The 27,529-nt window shown below is 42.2% G+C and overlaps 1 protein-coding gene across 14 annotated transcripts in view; it reads left to right on the top strand.

Moving 5' to 3' along the window:
• The window catches only part of anks1b (ankyrin repeat and sterile alpha motif domain containing 1B), an 833,073-nt gene that overhangs the window by 714,924 nt on the left and 90,620 nt on the right, over positions 1-27,529 (top strand). For 13 of the 14 annotated variants that reach the window (XM_080207323.1, XM_080207312.1, XM_080207322.1 and 10 more), the window contains 3 exons: positions 2,995-3,659; positions 6,321-6,393; positions 9,451-9,557. In XM_080207323.1, coding sequence (XP_080063449.1) covers positions 2,995-3,659; positions 6,321-6,393; positions 9,451-9,557 — 845 coding nt within the window. Of the gene's footprint in view, positions 1-2,994; positions 3,660-6,320; positions 6,394-8,909; positions 9,558-27,529 lie in introns of those variants that run through there. The other variant, XM_080207324.1, reaches the window with a different exon arrangement.

Here is a 27,529-nt window from a genome sequence, read left to right as displayed (position 1 = left end):
CAGGGTTCACTTCTAGACAGATGGAGCCAGAAAGTACGGAAGTTGCACTAAACTTGCATTGACCCTTGGTTAGAGCACTTTTGAAGTTGTGTACAGTTTAGTCACCAGATTACAAGAAGGGTTATGGAGGCATTGGAGAGGGTGCAAAAGAGACTTAAAACAATACTTGCAGAGCAGTGAATTTACATCCATCAAGTGTGATGGATTGGCTGCGTTTCTTTGTTCTTGCAGTGAGAAGGTTGATTGGCGATCTATTACAGCTCTTTAAAATATGTAAGATTTTGGTGTAATGGACAGACAAGGGCAGGAAGGAGGTTGAATTGAATGTTTTTACCAAAACAGTAGTCCCACCACCAAGGGTGAAAGTGGCAGCTGGCCCCTTCAGCAAGCAACACAATCCCGGAGGGGCATTTGGCCACTGGAGCCCCTTACCAATTGAGGATGGCTGCCCACCCCTTCCCTACAGCTGTCAGCCCAATCAGAAAGCCAGCAGCAACACTATCACTTGTGATGGCCATTGATGAGGTTGTAATCTAGTAAGGGAATATACCCTCCCAATCACAGTTTACCATGGTGTGAGGTGACCCTTAATTGAACCATTCAATAGCTCATGTCCAAAGAAGAGTCATACTGGATTCAAAGCATTAAGTCTGTTTCACTCTCCTGTTTGTGTTTTTATTTCAGAACTCCAGCACTCCCAGTATTTTGCTTTCATATCATTAAGTAGCGCAGTTAGTTCCCTGATGAGAGACCACTCCACTAAGGTGATGTGCCGGTAACGTGCCAGATCAGCCCTCTGACCCCTCAGCCCAAAGGCCAATGGGCAGGGAAAATGCAGCATTTTCACCTGTGGCAAAGAACTAAGCTTTACTTCATCAATATAAGATAGTCACCAAGAGATCATATAGAAAATCCAAAAGAAGCTCTTCTATCGATGAAGTGACGGAAATGTAGAACTTGCTCTCAACACCACATAGAGTAGCGGAGGCAAATATTGGTATAGATGCCTCTAAAAGGAAGCTCCATAAGCATTTATGAGAGAGTTGGGAATTGAGTTGATTTGGGTTGATAGTTAGATGAGGAAGGATGCTTCCTCATGCAGTCCAAGCAAGACTGTTCGGTTGAAATGTCCTGTTCCTCTGCTCTGTATTTTCTGTAATTCTAAATAATTCTATGTGAAAGTTTTGTACTAGGGCTAAAATATAAATTAGGCGGGGTTACTACCCCCCACTCCCCACCACCACCACCACTGCCACCGACCAATGGCATGTTTTTAATGCAGCAGAGGTAGCCCATCATTGGCTGGTTGTTCTGATCTCGCTGTTGTTTGTGGGGTTTCCCGTTGTACGGACCCCCCTCTCACTGCCAGGAAACCCATGGCAGGGGTTCGTCGTCAGCAGGAAGGTCCTGTAGGCAGCAATGGCTGGAAAATTCTGGTCATTGTCTTTTCTCACAAGCTTTCAGTGAGACGGCAAACTGCATTGATTTTTCTGCTCATTTGCCATTATAAGAGGCAGATGGTGTATTGGCCACAGCAGCTCCTATGTACCTAATGTTTTAAACTCAAAATTGTGTCATGTTCAAGATGTTTCATTTATGTCTTTGAGATTATACTAGCAGAATATGATTTTGAGAATGCCAAAACAGGACTGTAAAAATTTAGCTTTGTTAATTTGGTCTCCAGAAAGCTTAGAAGTATCAGAAAAATTTAAATAATGTATTACTATTTTATCCACTCATTTATGTTTATTTCTGCTTAAACTTATCTGGTACAATAAATGTGATGTGTAATTTTAGCCTGAGATGTTCCATCACCAGAGTATCTCCAGCATTTCCTGTTTCTATTTCAGATTTCCAGCATTCACAGTATGTTATAGATATAGCATCCTACAGTGTAGAAGAAGACCATTCGGCCCATCCAGTCTATACCGACCACAATCCCAAACAGGCCCTATCCCCATGATCCCGTGCGTTAACCCTAGCTAGTCCCCCTGATACTAAGGGGCAATTTAGCATGGCCAATCAACCTAAGCCACACATCTTTGGAGTGTGGGAGGAAACCGTAGCACCCTGAGGAAACCCATGCAGACATGGGGAGAATGTGCAAACTCCACACAGACAGTGACCCAAGCCTGGAATCAAACCTGAGTCTCTGGCACTGTGAGGCAACAGTGCTAACCATTGTGCCACCGTGTTTGTTTTTGCATTTATTGCCATTGGTCTTCCAGGAGTGTGCACCTTGAAGATTTCTGTTTGCCTCTCTTATCCTGTTCACCTTCATTGCTTTCTGTTTTCCTTCTCACGTTTAATCAAATGCATCACTTGCATACCCATATCTTTCCGCTGCACCTGTCTCTCGCTCTGATTTACGTCAGCAGCTTTGATGTATTCTATCTCCAGTTGTCCTTAACCCCAGTCGTTTTCACCTTCTGCTTCCTCCAGCTCTTTAACAGAAGCTTCTCTTTGTGTTGCCCTTCTGGTACCTTCTTCCTCTTTGTTGTCCCCTGATCTTTCCAATATCACCCTTTGTCGTGTATTCATTATCCCCTTGGACTCTCACCTCCCTGACCCAAATGATCGGTCCACAGCAAAGGCCTCAGCTTCATCCTGTTGGCCCCCGCCTCAATAGATTTTAAGCTGACCCCTTTTTTATGGTCACCTTTACCTCCCAGCCCACCTGTTGGAATGAGGTGGGAGCACTGTAACTGTATAAATCTGGCATTTTGTGGAGTTCAAAAGCAGAAGTGCAATCTTGCAGCACTGTGAGGCTCTGCAAAGTCTCCTCCAGAAATCCTTCAGTGTGACGAATGCAACAAACACCCAGGGTGCTAAAAAAAAATCATATCACCCAGGGAGATTAGTAAATTATTCCTTCTTTTACTACAGTCACGGCATTCAGCAGAAATTGCCTCCATTTTAATTAAACGCAACTTGCCCTTTATTCATTCTTGGTATTTAACTGTAATTACTTGCCTCTTATCCTGTCTTTGCCAGAGGAAAGTCTATGCCAACGTGAAGCCTCTGCGGAAGAGGAACTCCATGATGGACACATCCCTGAGCAGTTTGCAGGTTTACTGCATGGCTCTTCCCCAGCCTATGAGTCTCCAGAGAACCCTTATCATCTGTACACGAAAGCAAACAAAGAGTTCAGCGACGACAACGCCTTGAGAATCAAAGGGCCAACGCGAGAGCCAAATTTAATTAAAGCAAATTCACTACAATGCACAGATGAAACAAATGAGGCACAGCGGCTGCAAGCTGTCAGTGATGCATCAATATTAAACAGAGACAGCAAACCACAAGTTCTTTATAAAACCATTTTACACACAAAAGTGAACCAGAATGACACCGACACGTTAGTCAGCACCAGAACTTTTCGGAATAACGACCACTGGATGAACAGCACAGGAGAGAAGCTTGGCTTTGAGGATAGGGCGTGCACTTTGGGAAGGGTAAGATCAGGAGCGAAGACTCTCCTTGAGTTACAATTAGCCAGAAACATTTCAAAGTCGGATTCCAACCTTATTACTTGTTCGCCTATTGAGGAAGAGTCAAGGAACAGTCGCTGTGAGTCTGTCTCAAACTACTTTAAAGAAAGCAAACAGTGCACTGGAAAATGTCTGGAACGAACACCTTCTTTCACAGCTGAATGGGAAGAGGTAAGTGTTCTAAAAGTGCCATGTATTCCAAATATCCAAATTGAGGACACTCCAACATTGCATAGTGTTTAAATTGTGATTTGCACTAGGGGAAACTGAGAGATCATTAAAGCAATGATAAATAAAACGATTATATAGATGAATGAATGATGGCTAATTTTTGGTAGCATGACATACAATTAATGCAGGAAATTGAAGTCCAATGTGCATCACCCAGCAAGTGAACCCTACTTGCTTATGTATTAATGGTAATGTAGAAAGCAGCTTGAAAGGATATAACGCGCAAAGTCCAATGTACACCTGCTTGCACATATCTATTAGAAAGCTATTCACTTAATAATCCAGATCTTAATTCAGTCCCTCACAAGAGTTTTAATTTCATCTTAAAACTAATAAAATATAATTTTAGAAATCACTTTTGGGAATAGCAAAAATTACTTTGAGCATGTTGTGAGGGAGTGCATGTGGTGTGGGTTAGCACATTGTCTTTTCACCCCTGGGACCTGGATTCCACTCCAGCCCAGGATAAGAGGCCGAGAGACTCCTAGCTGCTGGCGGTGTATTTCAATTGGAATATCACTTTGGGGAATATCGCTGCAGCTCTATGTGGATGCCAGAAGAGTTCAGATTTCAACAATATCAAAGAGGCTCAACAATCTGATTGAGAAGCCACCAGATTGTGGAAGGAATCACGCTGGTGTAGTGGGTACTATTGAGAAAGAGTGGAGGGCACACATCTGGGGCAGAGTTGGGGTGGTTTTTACTTGGCATTTAATCTGTGCCTGGTGATGGCTTTCTGCTGTCCCTGGAAGTCAAAAAAATAGAACTGTATCTCTATCCCTAATATCCTCACTGCAAACTACCCAATGAATGTATTCAATGAGTAACACTACCCATTCTCTATTTTCAAATTATTTTATTTCTAATCCTTTCTGTAAGGATTGAAGATTTCAGTTGCTTTGATAACTGGCAGGAAATATGCAAATCAGTTGCTGTTGTGATGAATTTGAGGTTTCTAGTGTTCCCATATTGGTGATTTCAGCATTTCCATTACCCCCAGCCAGGATACCTCAGATCCTCGCTGACAATATTACAACACTTCCGACCCAAAGGCTTATAAGAATCTACATTGTGGACTTCTCAGCTAGGAACCTTACGCAAGGATATTTTGGCCTTGGAGGGAGTGCAGAGGAGGTTTACTAGGCTGATGCCGGAGTTGAGGGGGTTGAGCTATGAGGAGAGGCTGAATAAACTAGGCTTGTACTCGTTAGAGTTTAGAAGAATGAGGGGAGATCTCATTGAGACGTATAAGATGATGAATGGGATGGATAGGATAGAGGTGGAGAGGCTCTTCCTGCTCAGAAAGGACAGTAGGACTAGGGGGCACAGCCTCAAGATAAAGGGGGGTGCGGTTTAGAACAGAGTTGAGGAGGAACTTCTTCACTCAAAGGGTGGTGAATCTCTGGAATTCTCTGCCCGTTGAAGTGGTGGAGGCTGCCTCGCTAAATATTTTTAAGACGCGGGTTGATGGGTTTTTGATAAGCGAGGGGATTAAGGGTTATGGGGAGAGGGCGGGAATGTGGAACTGAGACACGACAGATCAGCCATGATCTTATTGAATGGCGGGGCAGGCTCGAAGGGCTGGATGGCCTACTCCTGCTCCTATTTCTTCTGTTCTTATGTTCTAACCTTACAGTCTAGCTACGTAGAAAGGAGCCAATTCACACACAGTGTCTGTCCTAGCTCTTTGTTGGAACAATTCGGGAATGAATCTCTCTACCCTACTTCCCCATAGTCTTCTATTTTCCTTTTCTTCAAATAGATATATCCACATCTCCCTTTAGAATTGCCATTATCCCAATTATTCCCCAGGGGAAAGCATTACGTGCTTCAGTAATGCACTGAGGAAAAATAGTTCTTCCTAACTTTCTCCTTCCTCCCTTTGTAATACTAAATTGATGAAAGTGATTCCCAGTAGTTAGCCTTTCCTTCTTTAGCATATCCAAATCACTTTGTAATTTTAGAAACTCTTAAATCTCCTCTTGGCTTTAGTGTCAGGATCCCACATTTATTTACTTCAGAAGAGGTGATTGGATTTTGGACACAAGTAGTCTTAGAAATTGAAGGTTTTCATGGTGAGGGCAGTAACATTGAGGAAGAAAAAGCAGGGGTTACACTGTGTAAACTTTTGCTCTGAGTACATTTGTCTTCCTCAATGTTACAAGCAATCCTTGTGACATCCAAGATTAATTGGTGACATATGGAAAGGATAGTGCCTTTATCAAAAACAGAAAATGCTGGAAAATCTTGGCAGGTCTGACAGCATCTATGAAGAGAGGATAGAGCCTGGATACCCCTTTGTCAGGTAGTGCTTTTCTGTTGCAAATGGATCATGGAGTGAGGAGTTTGGGCATTAATTAATTTCCCACTTGTAAGTATAACTTGCACTTTCTGTGCATTGAGATGTAGTTGCTTTCAGGGTTTTTTGAGAACAGGAATGTAACTGAGACAAAGCTGAGCAAACAGTTGTAATGGATCCCATGGTAAGTCTGATCAGAATGGAACACAGCCTTTGTTTCGTGAGGCGTGCAGAGCTCTGGAAAGGATAAGGCAATTCACCCTCCGTTTCGGGATTAATGTGTCTTACTATGTTCTTTGCAGATTGATAAAATCATGAGCTCCATAGGAGCTGGGATCAATACCGGCCTGAAAGGGAAACATGATGATGCTTCAGGTATGGAACAAATTCTGAAGTCCACACAATTAGGTTTGCGTTAAATTCATGAAAAAAAACAAGTATTTATGGCTAATGAATAAGATTTCCTTGATAATAGCTATCAGAACGTTTTTACTTGTACATTCCAGCTAACTCCATTTAGTCGAAGAGCTCTTCCTCAGCTAAATTAAGAGTAAGAAGTCTCACAACACCAGATTAAGAGTGTGCATCATTTAGAAAACATGAGCTGATAAATTAAATTCAATGTGGGTTTATTGAAGTTTTTCTTTATTCATTCATGGGATATTGGTGTCGCTGGCTAGCCAGCATTTATTACCCATCCACTAGTTGCCTTTGAGAAGGTGGTGGTGAGTGGCCTTCTTGAGTCGCTGCAGTCCACGTGAGCCCTTGAGTTACTTGATGAGGTCACACAGAGGGTTGATGAGGGCAGTGCAGTTGATGTTACGTACTAGGTCTTTGCAGATGAGCCACATAATAGACTTGTAAACAAAACTAAAGCCCAAAGGATTAATAGGACCGTGACAGCGTGGAAAAGAAAACTGGTTCAGGAACTGAAAACCGAAAAAGGAGATGGATGAAAACAAAAGATGCTGGAGAAACTCAACAGGTCTGGCAACATCTGACTCTGTTTCTCTCTCTACACTCTGCCAGACCTGCTGAGTTTTTCCAGCATTTTCTGTCTCTATTTTAAATTTCCAGCATCCACAGAATTTTGCTTTTGTATTAGTGGTGGTGAATGGTTGTTTTTCAGACTCAATGGATGGACACAGTCGTGTCCCCAAGGGCATTAGGATCCCTGCTTTTCTTGATATATATTAGTGAACTAAACTTGGGTATAAAGAGAAAAATTTTAAAGTTTCCAGATGACGTGAAACTTGGAAATGTAGTAATCGGTGACAGATTTCAGGAATGCTTAAGGTGCAATAGACGGATACATGGCAGATGAAATTTAGTGCAGAGAAGTGTGAGAGAGGAGTTCAAAGTCATGAATGGCTTTGACAGGGTAAATAAGAAGAAACTGTTTCCAGAAAAGTTAGGAGCCAGAGGACACCCATTTAGGGTGTTTGGTGGAGAAACTAGTAGTGAGATATAGAAGCTAATTTTATGCAGTGTTTGTTTTTGTAATCTGGAACGCCCTGTCTGAAAGGGTGATTGATGGTAGCAGATTTCCCAGTTTCAAAAGAAAAGTGAATAAATGCACAAAGGGGACAAATTTACAAGGCCATGAGATAAAAGTAGGAAAATGGAATAGATTGGGTAATCTACCAAAGGGTCAATGCCAACAAGATGGTTTATATCCCCCCCACCCCCCACCTGTGCTGTAAGATTCCATGCCTAATATTAGCGTTCTACTGCCAATACCAGAACATAAGAACCAGCACCATGTCCTGCTTGCCATCACCCTTTATGTAATTGACCTGCATTGGTGCCCCTTTTCCAAGTGCTTGAATTTAAAGTTCTTTCTCATGTTTCAATCCCTGTCTATCTCCATGACCAGCTCTAGCCCTACAAACCTTTCCCAGACCACTTTGTTCTTTGAACCTGCTTCTTGTGCATTCCCTTCACTCCTTTCCGCTCCATCATCAGGGGCTGTGGCTCTTATCCTCTTTGCCTTGATGTTTTGTAATTCTCTCCTAAAGCCTTCTTTCTCTGTCTCCACTGTCTACAGCCTTCCTCAAAAGCTCCTCCTCCCCCCTGCCTCACCTTTGAGTAGGTGGCAATGGTTCTTTTGATAACGCCCCCATGAAATGCCTGGAGACATTTTTTGTGTGTTATATAAAATGCAAGTAATTGTTATCAGATGAGAAAACTTTTTTTATTATGCCACACCGTCACTTATCACGGCATCAATGAAACATAAGTTACCCATCATGTTCATTACAGTGGCTGCAATCACCTGCCTTTCCAAAGTACTTGTGATCTCCCTTTCCAAAATACCTGTGATCTCCCTTTAATGGGGAAGAATAATGTGAGAAGCTACTAAATGATAAAGGGTTGTTGAGTTTGATATGTAGTTCCTGGCTCTGTCATGCCAAGGTAGAAAGGGAGTTCCGATGCACTGTGATATACATTATGACAGCTAAAGCAGAGGTCTGAACAGATGTTAATGTGAACACTCTCAACTCAAGTTTGTGAAGCTTTCTTTGAGTGTGGAGTATTTGAATTAAAAGTTAAAAGGGGTCCTTGAATATGCCGTTGGCGTAACCGCAAGTGCCTTCTGATACCTACACCCTCCCCATAAAAGATTTGAAAAATGTTTATTGCTTTTAAAAGTTTTAGTATTTTTGTTGGAAGCATATTAAATTGTGATATTGTTTGAACATCATATTCAGGACTGGTGCTTTCAATGTCTTATGTAGGAGGAAGCAGCAGCACCTACAGATAGCAGACGGAAGAATTTTTGTACAGTGGTATTTCCTGCATTTGTTTTAACTGAACTCATCATTCAAGGTTGGCGTATCTCTGTGTGTAGGAGGGAACAGCATCAGCATCTGCATCAGCAACAGATTTACAGCTAGCAGACAAAGAAATCTGCTTTTCTGATGGCCTTTAGAGAGACTGTGAGGTGTAGCCTGGGCTGGGCAATGAATAGGAGAAGGGGGGGAGCATGAAGCATGGTACAGCATACTGATGAGTGTGGGAGTACTTGATAAAAAGAATCCTAGCTACTGGCAGAGCAGTGCTTACCGTGGAGAACTGCGACATTCACACGTTCAGGGACTAGCCTGCTTTTAATATTCTCTCTCTGATGTGTTCTTTAGACAGAGTGCTCTCTCTATATATAGATAGATAGACACCTTGGCATGCTGGATCCACATCCTATTCTAATACCTGCTGGCTGTGAGAAGCATTCCAGCATTTAGTCAAGCTACTGAAAATAATATTGTCGATAGGAGTTGTGTACCACAAAAGCTATCAAGCTGGCGGGCTCATTCGACAGTCACATTCCGAGGAATACGATGTGGCAATGCCACCTCTCAACCTCGGAATGTCCCTATTACCGGATTGATGGTATGTCACTACTGAAGCGGCTTCCCCTTCAACCTCTTACAGGACCCAGAGTTGTATTTCAGACTGTGGGACGGTGGCTGGAGAGCATAGGACTCCCCCAGTATGAGAACCACCTGCTGGCAAACGGATTTGACAACATCCAGTTCATGGTAAGCTACCTTCTGTTTTATTTTTTTTGCGCATGTACAGTTGATGTTTGCTCAGGAAGACCATGCTACCTCTTGCCTCCCTCCCTTGCTTTCTCTTTTTCCCTCTGTCCCATTATTATCATAATCTATGTCCATTGTACTGTTGCCTCAGCAACTGTGGACCTCTGTGCCTCATTAAACTTAATATTGGAAAACTCTAAGTAACTATTCAAAAAGGGTAGAAGGAAGCATCACTTTGTCTACGATTAACCTTGATGGATTCATCAGTTTCCATTGCAGCATAACTGATATCCCTGTGAGTGTGAGTATGTGTGTGTAACTATGTATGATATCTTGCACTCCATTGGGGCTGCAGAACATTCAGAGTTTAGTTTCCAGACAAAAGTTATTTTGCGAATGTGGATTTGGACAATGTGCAAATGAACACTATGATGAAGAGAGAATTGAAATTGAACTCTGCATATGTGAGCACCTAAAAGTTTTGCTGCTTGTAACTAACTATAGAAGTACTTGAATACATAATGATGAGACGTGAGAGATTTCAGGAGCCAATAGTCTTAGCTTTAAGGGTCATTGTAACATTTTAGAATTGCTCTTCTATGTTCTCCAATAAAATAAAAGTTGATGTAAAAATGAAACTTTGTTGACTTGATTCTGATCATCAAAATTCATGATTAAAACGGAATAGATGTTACCTGCCTGAACCACATCGGAAGGTGTCTTTCAGTACTTGTAGAGAACCAATAAGCTGTCTGCTACCTGCTTTACAGAAATCATTGTGTTTTTTTTTCCCACTGTATACAGCTCATAGAAATATGTGGTGGCTTTCAGCGAGAGAGAGAGAGAAAAGCAATTATTGTAGTTACTAGGAGACCAGCTATAATTAGCTGTTTCTTACAGGGAGTGTCAATCACTGACAGAATGCCTACATTATAATCTTTCCTACCCACACTAAGCTGTAACCAGGATTGATTTTTAAAATGGATGTAGATAAATTGGATTAATGCAGAAGTATATGTTTTTTTTCCTGTATGTGTCCTTGTCATAAGGCAGAAGTGTAATTTTACAGATTATTTACATGCCATTTCAGGGGAAGGGTATTTGTTTCTGGTGCTGTGGTTTAATGTGTATTTAGTATAATTTAGAATACTAAATTTAATTCTTGATCCATTCTTTCAAACCATCAATCTGACCAAAAAAAACAACTTCCATTACATAATAACCTCTGCCCAGAGCTCAGGAGAGAATTGTGTATTAATTGTACTTGGGGGATGTCCTAATTTTGCAGTTGTAAAATTGCTGAAGGTTAATTTTTTGGACAATGAGGTGTACAGCAACTAGCAAGGTCACCCATCCCCTTTTCAGATTACTCAACTAGTGTATTTAACCATAATTTGTAGTGTATCTGTTGATTGTCAATTTGGAAAGGATTTTGTTCATTAAGCTGCGCAGATCTTTTCACTTTTTAACCTGAAGTCAGGTACCTCTTTTCAAATTAGGGATTAGTTGAGTGAAATGATCAGCTTTGCTTAAATAAAATTCAAAATCTTGTTTCCCACAGATAAGTATTTGAACTTCTCTCATAGGTTCTCCTTTAGAATATAATATTCAAAATTTTGTTTAGTCCAAAAAATTCTTTCAGCAGATGTACAAAATCAAAAGTAGGGGTCATAATTACCTCGGGAAGAAGGATAATTCGAAGAATACTTTTAACAAAGACTACATTTCCTAAATCCTGATTGTAATGTTTATACAACTTCATGTAATAATATGTGTATGTATCACGATAATAGAGTTGGATATTATATATGCATTCAGGTTCTCAAACCTGTTGTACAACACCATCAAATCCTAGCTGATCTGTTTCTCAGTGCCACCTTTAATCTATCTCACTTAATATCTTTCTACCTGCTTCAAGTCAGTTATTTTTATCTGACAGCAAAAGTTGAGTGCAGAAATTAATTTCAAAGGGCTTAATTATTCCAAAGAAAATATTGATGCAGGGAGGAAAAAAAAACAAGAATTGCTGACCTGAAGTAGATGGAAATAAGTCCCTCAGTTAACTGCTTGCATAATGTTTGTCACATAAACTTTTTAAAAACTACAATATTTTACCAACATGGCAGTATTTGTAGAATTTAAAATGAGTTTTTATTTAAATCCCCTTCCCCTTTCATGGTTGGCTGAAGATTGGGTAGAATCAGGTAGAGGCGATGGGGGTCCCAGCACTGGCTGGAGAGTCAGCGAGATCCCTATGTTGCCTTTATTCAGGAGGGGTTGCTAAATCTTGTGTTACGCAAGCACTTAGACGCCAATGGCGGGATTTCCCCCAGGATCACACGCCCACCAAGCATTACCAGCCAATCAGAGGCCAGCAGCTGTTCTGTACGCAATAGCTCCGCTGGGGGAGGCGGTGGCTGCGGTTCGTACAACACCTTCCTGAGACCTCAGATTGAGGAGGGCAACTGTGACACTTAGCATCTTTGAATAAGGCTGTCACCTCCCCCCTAGGACTCTGCAAGCCAACGTGTATGCCAGGACTTGCCCATTATGCACCTCGCATGGCAAACCCCTTGGCCACCACTGGGCCAATACCAGTGGCAGCAGAATGAGGCCTGTAAATGGGGATTAGTTACCCACTTAAGGGCTTCAATGGGTGGTAGGGCGGGAAGGTCATCCATGGGCCATCCCAGCACAGGCTTAATCAGGGTAGCAGCAGGAGGGTGGTGGGGTGGGGCCCTTTCAACCCAATTAAATGTCTCCCTGCCACCAAACCCTCCATGGGGGCAGGGCAAAAGATAACAGCCATTACTCCTGTTAAACTGCTCTGTCCACCCACCTGTGTACTTCACACCTTTCATGGTCATGTCCTGACAGTTCTCATTTAGTTATAAATAAAGCAAATCACTTGAAAAAGTTCATCTGGCAGCATATCTTTAAAAATGCCTTTAAGTAGACTTATTAGGAAGCATCATCAGATACTGATTTTATACTCGGAAAAATCTCCTTGGTTTCAGTAAGATGTTCCTATCAGATAAAATAAACAGTTCTGTTTTTAGGTGTTACTGAACTTGCTGTATGTTCCCTGCCTTTCTGCTTTTATTTCCAAATATCCAGCTTCTACAATCATGACTTCCTACCTTTGCTGTCGGATTACTTTTAATTAACCCCCATACCTAAAGCATCAGTACTTTGGCCAGTTCCTCAGTTGGTTCAAGGACTTCGAATAGTTACAGACTAAGAAATGAAAGGTAAATGAATTGTTGTGGGGTGTAATCTTTACAGCTGCATGTACAATGATGCAAGTGGGAAGAAGTCCCTCATTTTTACAATGTTATATTGTTGTCTTTTAACCATTAGATTATACTGGGATCTATCTCTCATTATTTTGCCAGATTAAGTGAAGGACTTGCCTTCACGCATTCATTAATCTGTAACTGGTAAAAAAAAAGTCCTTGAACCAACTGAGAAACAGTTAATATTCCTGCCACTGTGCAACTCAAATTATATTAGTGGAAGAACCAGCTGGCGTTGAAGGAATTGGCTTGTATCAAATTTTCAAAGTCATCTGCTATCTAATTTCTGCTATGCTTTCGACACACATTCACATCATAATTAAAGCTCAGAATTTTATTTGGTAAAAGTTTATGTCGATATTGCACTTAAGAAGACTGGTGGTGTCAGAAATATTGGATTGAGAGTGTTTTCCGAAAGATGGTGTGTTTGTGTGGGACGCGACAATCCATTCGGTGCCTTGTCGCTTCCAGTGATTTTAAATATCAGAAATTTCAGCAGTTAAAGAAAAAAAGTAATTTGTTCTAATGCTCCAGGAAAGAGCATCAGTTGAATTCAGAATATTCTCGCTTTTTTGTAATTATTTTTTCATGACCTACCAAGCGAAACTTTTAATTTGCTAGGATAATCAGAGTATTGAAAATATTTTGTATAAATAAAGGGCTGAGAATTGTAAGCGGTGTTTGCCTTCCTTTCTACAAAAATGCACCAATACTGTCACTTTTCGTGGTTTGTAAGCACTCCCTTCCATTTGTGAGCATCAGTCTCTCTTCTGGTCCATTTCCTTCTTATACATTCTCTTTAAGACTGCAAGCTCACTTGAGAGATCCATGAAAAAACTCAGTTCGCCTCCTCTTTGATGTGGTCACTGGCGTCCATTCACCCCTCTTGCATACTGTATTTTTAATTTCTTATTTTAGAATGCATACCTGTTTCCCTTCAGCCTGTTAAAATGTGTTTGGGTCTGACCTCCATCATCTGTGAAAGATAACAGCTGAGCACCTATTGAAAAAGGCTGAAATAAGTGTCACCAGCTCACAGTACACACGCAGATTTGAGGAAATCCATCTTTACTTCAGGTTGCGAACCATTTCAATAAATTCAAAATGACATCAAGCTAGAGGTTACCTGTGCACTTTGGACATGAATGAACAGTTCAGCATTTTTCTTCTGGCATCCCTTAGTAAAGATTGATGGTGTAGTGGAATTCTGTCTTTAAATTGTCTGTCTAATACAACAGTGTATTCATTAACAGCACTGACAAGGCTGCCTGTCCGCGTTACAAGTGAGCAATCCCTGCTGATCCAGAGAGGGCTGTCAGTGTGGTGAAAGTAAAGTTTTTGACAGGTCACTGTCAATGAGACAGATTAGAGTAAATATTGGCAAAAAATTAGTCATTCAAAGTGTAACAGCAAAACCATTGCATCGCGGCAGTACGAGAATGAGTGACTGTCCATCAAAAGATTGGAATAGGGCCAATACTGGCCAAATCGTTGTACTTCTTAAATAGCTTTATCGAGGGTCACACGTTCCGTGAGAGCTGACATCAAGTCCCTGTGCATTCCCGTTCCTGTTTGTTGAGGGGAGAAAGAGCCCTCTGCAGTTTTATTTCTCATTCTGCATGCACTGAATCAGGAACAACAAAGTGATTAGGGTCAGGTTTTAATCAGCCTTTCCTCTCGATGTGACATTTCAATGATGCAACATGCTGAAGTCAATAACCAGTCCATTGTGCTGGAGGGGACAAAATTAATACATTTAAATTTTTAATGAGCAGCAGCTATTTACAAAAACGCACCTGCTGGCAGCAGCACCATTAACTTTCCGAACAAACATGAACATTCCAAATTTAAGGAAGAAAACAATTCCAGCTGCTGTAAGTTTTATATTATTAAATATGGACCAATTTCAGCACATGCACTAATATAATCATCAGGTACCCATCTTATTACTAATCGCACCCTTATTTTTAAATAATTTCCTTCTAGTCTCTGTAACCTTTTTCAGCTCTCCCATCTCCAAGAATTCTGTGTTCATCCAACTCTGACTTTTTTTTAATCTGTTCGTAGGATCTAACCAGCACCTATTGCCCATTCTGAACAGCAATTAAGAGTCAACCACATTACTGTGATTCTGGAGTCACATGTAGGCCAAACCAGATAAGGACGGCAGATTTCTTTCCCTAAAGAACATTAGTAACTCAGAAAGGTTTTTATGACAATCGACAATGGTGTCATGGTCGTCATTAGACTCTTAATTCCAGATTTTTATTGAACTCAAATTTTGCCATTTGTCATGGTGGGGATTCGAATCCCAGGTCCCCAGAGTATTACTCGTCCAGCAGCAGTACCATGTGTCACTGCCTTCCCCCCTTGTACATCTTGTACCCTTTCTATTCCCTTTGCTCGCCATTGGAGGCTGTGATTTCGGTCAACAAAGCCCTACACTTTGAACCTCCCACCTTAAACATCTCCATCTCTCTAAACCTTATCTTTCTTCCAGGGTGGCGTTATGGCACAGTGATTAAGCATCGCAGCCTCACGGCGCCAAGACCCAAATTTGATTCTGTTCTTGGGTAATTGTCTGTGTGGAGTTTGCACATTCTCCCCGTATTTGCGTGGGTTTCCTCAGGGTGCTCCGGTTTCCTCCAAAGATGTGCAGGCTAGGTGGATTGACCATGCTAAATAGCCATTTGGTGTTCCGGGATGTGTAAGTTAGGTAGATTAGACATAGGAAAAGTGTGGTGTTATGGGGATAGGGCAAGGGAGATGGCCTAGGTAAAAGAGCCTGTCAAAGAGTTCATGCCAATATGATGGGCCAAGTGGCCCCTTCTGCACTGGAGGGATTCTATGATTCTAAGGAAACCCCCCCACCCATTAAACATTTAGTCACCTCTCCTAATATCAGCTTTGTTGGCGCGGGGTCTTCTAAATAACCAGTATGCATACTGGTTCATTTGAGGGGAAATTTGGAAAGTTAAAGTGAAAAGATAAGGCAATTGTACAGGTTAGCAATGCAGATAATAACCAAATTGTAACAGGAAGTGACAGAGTATATGAGCAAATAATGTCAAAGCAGGGGAAAAGTGGTAACAAGACAGAGTTATAGGCTTTTAATCTGAATGCAGGCAGCATGCCTAATGGGTTGCACACTGACAGCGTGGTTAGCACTGCTGTCTCACAATTCCAGGGTCCAATTCCAGCCTTGTGTTTGCATGTTCTCCCTGTGCTTGTGTGGGTTTCCTCTGGGTTTCTCCAGTTTTCTCCTGTGGTCGAAAGATGTGCAGGTTGGGTGGATTAGCCATGGAAAATGTTCCGGGTTTTCGGGATAGGGTGGGGATGGGCCGAGGTAAGATGTTCTTTGGTGAATCAGTGCAGACTTGATGGACCAACTGACCTCCTCCTGCACTGTAGGAAAAACATAAAATGGATGAATTGGTAGCACAATTGGAAGTAAATGAATATGATGATATAGCCATTATAGTGAAATGGTGCCAAAATGACTATGACTGAGACCTGAATATTCCGACATTTCAAAAGGAATAGCTATAAAGGAAAAGGGGATAGGTAGCTCGGTTAATAAAAGGTGAGATCAGTACATTATTGAGAATGAATCTTGTTTTGGGGATTTATTATCAGTTTAGGTAGAAATAAGAAATAGCAAAGGAAAAAAGCCACACGTTAAAGTGGCTGTCTGACAGCAGCTGCACTGTGGAACAGAGTACAAATCAATAAATAATTGGGGATTTCAAGAAAGTTACCTCAATTATCATGGGAGATTTTAATCTTCATAAAGAATGGACAAATCAAATTGGCAATAATTGCCAGAAGTTTGAGTTCGTCGAGTGTACTTGGATCAATTTCTAGGAACAACCAGGGAATAGATAATTTTAGGTGCAATGAGACAGGATTAATTAACGCCCTAATTGTAAAGGATCCTTTAGGTAAGCGTGATCATAACATAGAGGGAATAGAGTAGATGCAGTGTATTTGGATTTCAGAAAGATATTCAATCAAGTGTCACCTAAAAGGTTACAGCACAAGAGAAAAGCTTAAGGTTTTGGGATGATATCTTAGTGAAAGAGGAAGAGAAAGAGAAAAAGATTGATAGGTTAATGCTCTGGGGACTAAGATTCAAATCCCACCACAGCAAATGGTGAAATACGAATACAATAAAAATCTGGAGTTGAAAGTTTAATGATGACCAAGTAATAGTTCTTCATTGCTGTAAAAACCCATTTTGTTCACTGATGTCCTTTAGGGAAGGAAATCTGCCTTTCTTACCAGGTCTGACCTACATGTGACACCAGATCCACAGCAATGTCGATGACTCTTCAATACCCTCTGAAATGGCAGAACAAGCCATTGGGCAGTAAATGCTTATCCAGCCAGCGATGTGCACACCCCATAAATAATTGTTTTAAAATGAATTGGCTAACTGGTGCGAGACAGAGTTGGGGTGCAAAGATCATATTCAGGTTGGCAAACTGCAACTTGTGGAGTGCTACATGGATCTGTGCTGGGTTCAACTATTAACAATCTTTATTCATGAATTACATGAAGTGACAGACCATATTACAGCCAAATTTATTGATGATGTTGGAAAGCAGGTTGTGAGGAGGATACAATCTGAAAAAGAGCTGTGGCTAGATTAAGCAAGTGGGCAGATGGAGTATCACGTGGGAAAATGTGAGGTTGTCCACTTTAGCAGGAAGAACACAAAAGCAGAATATTATTTCAGTGCAGACAGCCTGCAGAGTGCTTCATACAAAAGGATCTCGATGTAAGAACGTAAGAACATAACAACATAAGAAATAGGAGCAGGAGTAGGCCATCTAGCCCTTCGAGCCTGCCCTGCCATTCAATAAGATCATGGCTGATCTGAAGTGGATCAGTTCCACTTTCCCGCTTTCTCCCCATAACCCTTAATCCCCTTGTCTAACAGAAATCTATCTACCCATGACCTAAATAGAATTCCAGAGATTCACAATCCTTTGAGTGAAGAAGTTTCTCCTCAACTCTGTTCTAAACTGTCCCCCCCCCCCTTATTTTGAGGCTGTGCCCTCTAGTTCTGCTATCCTTTCTAAGCAGGAAGAATCTCTCTACCTCTACCCTATCCAGGCCCTTCATTATCTTGTAAGTCTCTATAAGATCCCCCCCCCTCAGCCTTCTAAACTCTACCAAGTACGGACCCAGTCTATTCAATCTCTCTTCATAAGCTAACCCCCTTATCTCCAGTATCACCTGGTGAATCTTCTCTGTACTCCCTCCAAGGCCAATATATCCTTCCGCAAGTGTGGCAACCAGAACTGCACACAATACTCCAGCTGTGGCCTCACCAATGCCCTGTACAGTTGCAGCAACACCTCCATGCTTTTATATTCTCTCCCCCTCGCTATAAAGTCCAACATTCCATTCGCCTTCTTGATCACCTGCTGCACCTGCAGACTGGGTTTTTGCGATTCGTGCACAAGGACCCCCAGGTCCCTCTGCACAGTAGCATGCTACAGCTTTTCGCCCTCCTACTATTATTTCTACCAAAGTGGATAACCTCACATTTGCTAACGTTATACTCCATCTGCCAGGTCCTCGCCCACTCACTCAGCCTATCCAGATCTCTCTGCAGACTTTCCGCGCCTTCCACGCAATTTGCTTTTCCACTCATCTTCATGTCATCAGCAAATTTTGTTACCCTACACTCAGCCCTCCTCCTCCAGATCGTCTGTGTAAATGGTAAACGGTTCAGGCCCCAGCACCGATCCCTGTCAGATCAGCCATTGCGTCCTTATATATGAATCACACAAAGTTAGTATGCGGGTACAGCAGGTAATTAAGAAGGCAAATGGAATGTCAACCTTTACTGCAAGAGAGATGGAGTATAAAAGTAGAGAAATCTTGCTACAGCTGCACAGAACATTGGTGAGATCACACCTGGAGTCCTGTGTACAGTTTTGATCTCCTTACACAAGGAGGGATCTACTCGCTTTGGAAGCCATTCAGAGAAGGTTCTTCAGGCTGATTCCTGGGAGAAGGGAGTTGTCTAATGAGGAATGTTGGGCCTATATTTATTGAAGTTTAGCAGAATGAGAGGTGAATTTATTGAAGCATTTAAATTCTGAGGGGCCTTGACAGGGTAAATGCTAGGAAAATGTTTCTTCTCAGGGGAATATCTGGAACTATAAGGGGGAGCCAGTTTAAAAATAAGGGACTTCCTATTTAAGCCAAAGATGAGGAGGAGTATCTTTTCTCAGATGATTGTTAGATGCTGAAAGGTTGTTTCTCCTTGTGGAAGAGTCTGAGGCCAGGGAGCATAATCTCAAAGTAAGATGTCACCCATTTAAAACAGAGACAAGTAGGAATTCCTTCTCTCAGAAGGTAGAGAATCTGCAGAGGGCTGTAGAGGCTGGGTCGTTAAGTATGTTCAAGGCTGAGATAAACAGAATTTTAATCAGTAAGGGAATCAAGGGTTATGGAGTTAAGGTGGGAAAGTGGATGTTGAGGATTATCATATCAGATCAGTTAGGATCTCATTGAATGGTGGAGCAAACTTGATGGACTGAATGGCCTACTTCTGCTCTAACTTTTCATGGCCTTAGCCTTTCAAATTCTTTTCCACAAAGAACACTGGAAACTGGGTCATTGATTATATTCAAGACTGACTTAGATAGAGGGAATCAAGGGTTACGGGGAAACAGGCAGAAAAATGGAATCACGGCCACAATCAGATCAGCCATTGCATTCTGATTGGCAGAGTAGGCTCGATGAGCTGTATCTTATGACCTTCTGTTCAAATGTGTGTCATTAGCCTTCTTGCTTGAAGCGAGGCTCCAAGTGTGGACAACATTTATGGCAGATGGAATTTATCCAACAAGTGACACTTACAAGCTGCAATGATTAGATGACAAGTTGTCACAAATGTATGAATGCAGTTATTCCATTTCTACTATGTGCCGGCTGGTGGAACTTTCACGCCAGATATTTATATGAACGTTAGGATGGGACTACTTCCACCTAGATCTCAACTGGAAACCAATATTCACTTGAGCTCCTTAAACAAAATTGATTCAAATAATGTTAGCACAGAATGTTCAATGTAGTGCCTCATTAGGTGGAATCTACATCCCGTCCATGTATTATTTGAACTACAAACGTAGCCATGGCTAGAGTAACCTGTTTGGCACTTCGCCAGTTGTTATCATGGTTGAGGTCAGTGTGAAATGAATTGTGTAAATCATCAGGAGTTGGCTAATGCTCAGAAACTGTCCAAAATGCATTTTTAAGTCTTATAATGTCATGATTGAGCTGCTGGCTTGAAACTCACTACCAACCATTCATATTTCTTTGTGACACATCGTAAGTGTAGTTATAGCAGTTATAGAATCATTAACTATATCAGCAGCTCATCAGATTTGCATGCAAATGGTGCTATTCTCTCCCATTCATAAGTTAGTGCAATCAGTGCTCCCAGTGTTAGGAATGTGTGACTGATGCAGTCACTTGCACTCCTGATTCCTGCAGCATCATGCCTAGAATGTTAACCCTGTCTGCAAAGACATTATCACTGTAACCACAACAACGAGTAAAAGCGTTCCACCTCCAGCAGGCTTGTAATACTCCATCCAGGATGCTAGACTAGGGGAGGCAGTGGCACAGTGGGATGGCCACTGGACCAGTACTCCGGATTTGGGGATCTGAGTTCAAATTCTGCCACAGCAGATAGAAAAATTTCAACTCAGTAAAAATTGGGAATTAAGAACTCGAATGACGAACAAAACTATTGTCGTAAAAACCCATTTGGTTTTAGGGAAGGAAATCTGCCGTTCTTACTTGGTCTGACCTACATGTGACTCCAGAGCTACAGCAATATGGTTGGCTCTGAAATGGAGGGCAGTTAGGGGCAGTGACTCTCACGCCCTGTAAAATGAATTTTAAAAATGTAGCCTGGATTCTTATCTTTTCCTTTTAGCACTGTGGTTTAGTCTGTCGGAGAATAATCTGAAGATCAAGATGGTTTTGCTATATTTGCAAAATCATAAACTTCTCCCCTGTGCGTCATGGCTCATGAGACAACCTGCTTCTTCCGTTGCTTTTCCATCCACTAGACCATGATCTGGGTTAGTTCTATAATGAAGACCTCTTCTTAAATGTTCTTTTTTAACCATTCATGGGATGTGGGCATCACTGCCTAGGTCAGCATTTATGGCCCATCCCTAATTGCCCATGAAGAGGTGCTAGTGAGCTACTGCTCTGAACCATGGCAGTCCATATGGTGTAGGTACACCCACAGTGCTGCTAGGGAGGGAGTTCTAGAATTCTAATTCAGTGACAGTGTAGGAACGGCGATATATTTCCAAGTCAAGGTGGTGAATAGCTTGGACGGAGACATTGAAGTGGTGATGTTCTGATGTACCTTGTTGGTCTTGCCCAGATAAATGGTAACAACTACTGTCTAAGGAGCTCTGGTGAGTTATGTTTTAGTGCATCATGTTGATGGTACACACTGCTGCCACTGTGTGTCAGTGGTGCTGGGAATGAATGTGACCAACTCGTAACCTGATTCACTAGTGGTGAAGTGGATGTTGCCACTTCCCTCATATTGGACACCAATTCCCCACCGATGACCCAGTATTTCGAGGTTGACTGGTCCCATGTTTGTCTGAGATATGGTGACCTGGAAGAAGCAATTCTTCTTCCATCAGACCTAAGTGTCCAATGGAGAGCCAAAAGTTAACTCTGTATGCTGACTCATTTCCACTTGCCAGGACTAAACCCATAAGTTCTGACTTTGAGGCAGGAATGCTACCACTGAGCCAAGGTTGAACACCAAGGAACTGGGTATATATTTCTGTTATAGCATAATATATTTTTCAATGGAAATTAGAAATGTATTTTTTGTAATTTGGTCATTGAATTATTCAGAGCATGAAAATATCAGCACAGCATCACAAATGTCACATAATGGCCAATATCTTCCAGTCAGCAATGATGTTGAGAGCATTGGCACTGCCCATGAAGATTTCTGTGCCCTGGCCAGACAGTTTTCTTTCAGCTGGGACTTTTGATCCCTGCTGCAGTAGGGATGGGTCAGGGTGGCCATCCCTCTGTAAGGTCAGCGAGCTCAGAGGAAGATGGGAAAAAGGAAGACATGCCCCTCTTTTGTGACATTAGCTGCCATATTCAAGTGAGTTTTTAAAGCTCTCTAAGTATGTGGGTGAGAGAGTGGTGTGAGTGGGTGGGTGAGAGAGTGGTGTGAGTGGGTGGGTGAGAGAGTGGTGTGAGTGGGTGGGTGAGAGAGTGGTGTGAGTGGGTGGGTGAGAGAGTGGTGTGAGTGGGTGGGTGAGAGAGTGGTGTGAGTGGGTGGGTGAGAGAGTGGTGTGAGTGGGTGGGTGAGAGAGTGGTGTGAGTGGGTGGGTGAGAGAGTGGTGTGAGTGGGTGGGTGAGAGAGTGGTGTGAGTGGGTGGGTGAGAGAGTGGTGTGAGTGGGTGGGTGAGAGAGTGGTGTGAGTGGGTGGGTGAGAGAGTTGGGGTGAGTGGGTGGGTGAGAGAGTTGGGGTGGGTGAATAGGTGAGTGAATGAGTAAGTGGGTGAGTGAATAGGTGAGTGAATGAGTAAGTGGGTGAGTGAATAGGTGAGTGAATGAGTAAGTGGGTGAGTGAATAGGTGAGTGAATGAGTAAGTGGGTGAGTGAATAGGTGAGTGAATGAGTAAGTGGGTGAGTAGGTGAGTGAGTCAGTTGGGGTGAGTAGGTGGGTGAGAGAGTTGGGGTGGGTGAATGGGTGGTTGAGTAAATGACTGGATGGGTTGTGAGATGGGAGACAGTAGTTGGGTTTGGGGGTTAATCAGCAGAGGTTGGGGGATAGTTGGTGTTCAAGTGTTGGCAGTCAGGTCACAGTGTACAGATAGATTAGGGGAGCAATTAGCTTGGGGGATTGGTTGGGTCAGTAGGTAGGATAGGGTGAGGGGGAGAGATGGTTGTAGTGCTCAATGGAGTTATGTTTGCTAATCACTCATTAAATTAGACCAGCAATTAACCTGGGTAACAGAGCCTTGGTAAGTATTCAGGTGAGTCCTCCATATCTGGCCAGGTCCCTGAGGTCTGTGTTAGAGACTTTTGTGGAGGGCGGCGGTAGTGGAATTCAGTGCATTGGATGTTTCCGTAGCTGCTTCAGTGCCCGTGAGCATGCTCAGATTCCCATTGTGAAACACAAACTTACATCCAGAGTTTGCTGCTCTGGATATTGGAAGAGTTAGGCCACTGTCTTCAGAATTGGAAAATACTCCCACCCTTCACCCCAATCCCCATCTATATCTGTATCACAACACAACCGTGGCCATTTAAGAACTATGATCATTGGCCATTTGGCCATAGAATTTTGTTTCACACCTGCATATCGCACTCCTTGGTATTCCAGGCATGTTGTTTGGGGGGGAGGTATTCACAATATGACAGGTAGCTAACCCACTATCTTCCCACTCACCCTTATCTGTCTCCCATAATACACTGGGTGCAAAAGGCAGTAGTTAGCCCATCACCCCTTCGTCCTATTGAGGCCATTAACAACCCAGTTAAGGGGCAATTAATAGCCTAGTTCTGCCTGTGCTGCCACAATACGGTTGGTGCTGGAAGGGGGGGTTAACTCCTTTGGGGGTGCCCTATGCACACAAACGGTAATCTCAAGATTGCACCCTTCCTTTGTGTGTCCAAAAACCTGAACTCCCTACCCTTCTCTGGCATGTGCCATTGCTCCTCTTCCCAAAATTGCAGGCGTCCCCGAGTCCGGTGTCCAGGTGGTTTTCTTCTTGGGACTGCCTGTAGTCCCACTGCTGCTGGGTCTGCAAGAGCTGCCAACCGATCAGATCAACGGGCAACTCTCAAGGATGGGACCGCCATCCATTGAGGGACATGTATCCCACACTGCCCACAACATATTCACCCCCTTGAGATATCAATAGTCAGGGTACTGCTTCGAGAAATCCACACCTATTGTTAGTTGAACGGATAGCTGCCAATATACACATCCGAGAGTGAAGAGCACGTGTTATCTGATCAGTCCAGGCATTTTCCTCTTTGGGTATATTGGCTGGAAATGCACCTGCATGTTTACAAAGACTAACACATTAAGGAAAGACTCGGACCAATAACATCAAGATAAAGCTGCTTAACTTATTAAGCTATTCTCTAGGAAGAAGTGGGATTATCTGTTCCAGTCTCAAGAAGAAAAAAGTTCCTGGATGTAGCAGGAGGTAAATAGTTGATTTTGGTAATCGGACAAGGTAAATAAATGGCTCTGTTTTTCAGACTGGAGGAAGGATAGACAGTATTGGCCCTGAAGATTCAGTGCAGGCACCACTGCTATTTTTGATATGTACATAATTTTGGAATAGCAGAGTAAATTTTCAAAATTTGCCAATGACACCAAACAGGACACAGACCAACAGAGGGGCAGATATATGGCAGATGGAATAATCAATACAATGAAATGTGAAGTGGTACATATCGGCAGGAAGGAAAGGGAGAGGCAGTATATGAACTTCATGACAAAGGTTTAAAAAAGGCACAGGGAGTGAGGGGTTCATGTACAGAACAGAACATTTTGAGAGAGCAGTTAACAAAGCATAGAGAAGCTTGGGTTTCATAAACGGAGGTAGTGTTTAAAAGCGGTGAAGTTATGCTGAACATTTGTAAAGTTTTTTGATTAGACCACAACCAGTGTTGCATCCAATTCTGGTCACCACATTTCAGGAAGGATGTGAGGCCCCTTGAGCAAGCGTGGAGGGGATTTACTGGAATGGTTCCAGGGGGCGAGACAATTTAGTGACAAGATTAGGCTGGGGAAACTGGGTTTGTTCTCCTTGGAGCCAATAAAATTTGATTGAGGTGTAAAAGATTAGAACAGGTGTAGATAATGTTTCTCTGGTCTCCATTTATCTAATCTTATTGCATCTTCCTGGTTAGTTGGTTCATATCACTGCCATGTGACTGATTGCTCAGAAAGACTTGAGTTTGGATAATGAGAGCACTGGCACAATAAAAAGATCCTTCAACCTGAGTTTAGTTCCTTTGCAATGCACGTTATGAAAAAAGAGAAAATAAAAGAAAGGTGTGCGTTTTGATAGCACTTTTCACAACTATAGGACATTCCAAACCGTTTCATCACAAAGTACTTTTAAATAAGAGTCCTGTGGCAAATGCAACAGCCAACTTTCTTCCAAAATCAGCCATGAGATGATGACCGGGTAATCTTTCTGCGATGTTGATTGAAGGATAAATATTGGCCAGGACACCAAAAATGACTCCCATGCTATTCTTTGGCCTGGCTGAGAGGGCAGAAAAGGCCCCAGTTTAATATCTCATCCAAAAGATGGCGCCAGTGGCAGTACAGCAGTCCCTCACTGCTGCCCCTGGAGTGTCAACTTTAATTTGTATGCACAGGTCCTGGGGTAAGAATGGGATTCAGAGTCTTGTGACTCCAAGAGTGCTGGCAACTGGGCTGCGGCTGACGCTTCAACATGACGCTATTTGAAAAGTGTACCATACTTATTCATCTACACTACAAAAATGTAGAGTGAGAGCAAATTCCTGCAATAGTATTCAATTGTGCTGTAATAATCCAGAGAGTTCCCTGCTGATCCACTCAGCCATTTAACTGCTCTATAAATTGCCTCATTGCAGTTCTGACTATAGAACCAGTTGGCACCATTTGACCCTGGTTACTTCTCTCTTCCTTTTTAATTGATATCTTTGTATTACCACATTCATTTGCAGATATGTTTGTGATACTTCAGCTTATTCTATTTGGGAATATCATCCCATATGCCATGCATTCCAGTCATGATTTGCTATAAGAAGCAGTTTGTAAGGTAAAGGACTAATTTTCCATGTAACGGAACAATAGTCCACAATGCTAGTGACATATGAATTGTTGCTGCATTTTATTTTATAATACAACTCCCTGTGCCTAAAGAGCACAAGTGTTTGACATTTAAAATTGTCAGATGCACTCATTTCTCGCAGAGGAAAAGCCTACCATCTCAGCTTTTACTCTTTAGTTGTGGGATTCTGTCGAAAATTTGACTCGGATGGAGATTGAAAAAAATGTCCTCATACCCTGGAAGCCATACTGAATACACGTAGAAAACTAGGTGATGCAATGTTAATACAGTCCTTCAAGAAAATAGTTGAATTAATATCAGAATATGATCACACTGAACCATTTGACACTGGAAACATTACGTTCTGTCTCACTATTTTTAATTATTCAACTTTACTGGCACGCCCATCCCGATTCCAGGGGCAAGCGAGGCTCAGAGAACAGCATTCTCCATTGGCTTCGGGTGGGATCATACCAGTAAAATTCTGCCCAAAGTGTTAATATTAGGCACTCTTCCTCGTCGTGCCTTTAGTACTGAATGGTGGCATTTTTTTCATAGAATGAATCTTAGGATCCCTGCAGTGCAGAAGAGATCATTTGGTCCATTGGGTCTAGACCAACTCTCCAACAGAGCATCTTATCCAGGCCCTATCCCCATAGCCCCACTTATTTACCCCACTAATTCCCCTAACTTATACATCTCGGGACAAAGGGACTAATTTAGCATGGCCAATCCGCATAACCTGAGCATCTTTGGACTTTGGGAGGAAACCAGAACAGCTGGAGGAAACACACACAGACATGGGGAGAAAGTGCAAACTCCACACAGACAGTCATCCAAGAATTGAACCAAGAATTGAACCCGGATCCCTGGTGCTGTGAGGCAGAAGTGCTAACCACTGTGTCACTCTAAGATTAGGGTCATTGAGCTTTGTCATCTTGGAGATTCTCCAAGTGATTGGTCATTTGCTCCCTGAGGAGGAACATTGGTGCAGAGTCCACAGTCAGAAAAGTTGTGAATATAAAACACTTTCCTGGTGAGCCAAATGGCCTTTTCTCACCTCAGTCCCTGCGTTTTGAAAGCACCAATCTTTCCTTCTCAGGGTGGTCCACTTCCTGCTTTCTTCAGTGCTTGAGACTGGGTACTGAAAGCTTCACCATTAGCAAGAGATATATTATCAAAAAGAACTCAATTGTCAAAAGCTCTCTCAAGAAAATGATTGCAGGACAATTTTATACTTTGAAAAAGCGTTAGCTTTTATGCCAGTTTAGGAAGAATAAGAATTTTTATTGCCTCTGACGGAAAACGTGAAAAAGCTACATTACAAAGCGATTTTTGTCACAAACAAAATAATGCACGGTGCAGAAGCCACCTCAGGAAATGTGGTGGTGAATAATCTATTAAAACTTACTTTAATTTGATTGTTTTTTTGAGAACCATAGTGAAGCAAAATGTTGCAGGTTCATATCCAGGTCACTCCCTTTCCTGTGTTTTTATACTTCATTATCCATCGTTGCCTTAGCAACAGTTCTTCTCAATAGTCAGAATTGAGCCTCTTCATTTTTAATCGGAAAATGAGGATGAAAATATATTTAATCTTACATTCTTGCTGAGAATTCATACAATTCAGGGACATGGTGAAGGAATTTGTGGCATAGAAAATCAGCAATCTATCCGAGGGAATAAAAATCAGTGTGGTTGTCACAGATGCATCTATCCATGCTGCTTTTGGGAGGACACACCATTCTTTAAGAAACAAAATTCCAGCTTTATGTTGTGTGACTTGACCACTGGACCAAGTGAGGTA

This window comes from Carcharhinus amblyrhynchos, chromosome 19 (genome assembly GCF_965287045.1).
Source record: "Carcharhinus amblyrhynchos chromosome 19, sCarAmb.v2.hapA, whole genome shotgun sequence".
Classification (NCBI taxonomy): domain Eukaryota; kingdom Metazoa; phylum Chordata; class Chondrichthyes; order Carcharhiniformes; family Carcharhinidae; genus Carcharhinus; species Carcharhinus amblyrhynchos.
This window is presented reverse-complemented; position numbering and strand designations above follow the sequence as displayed.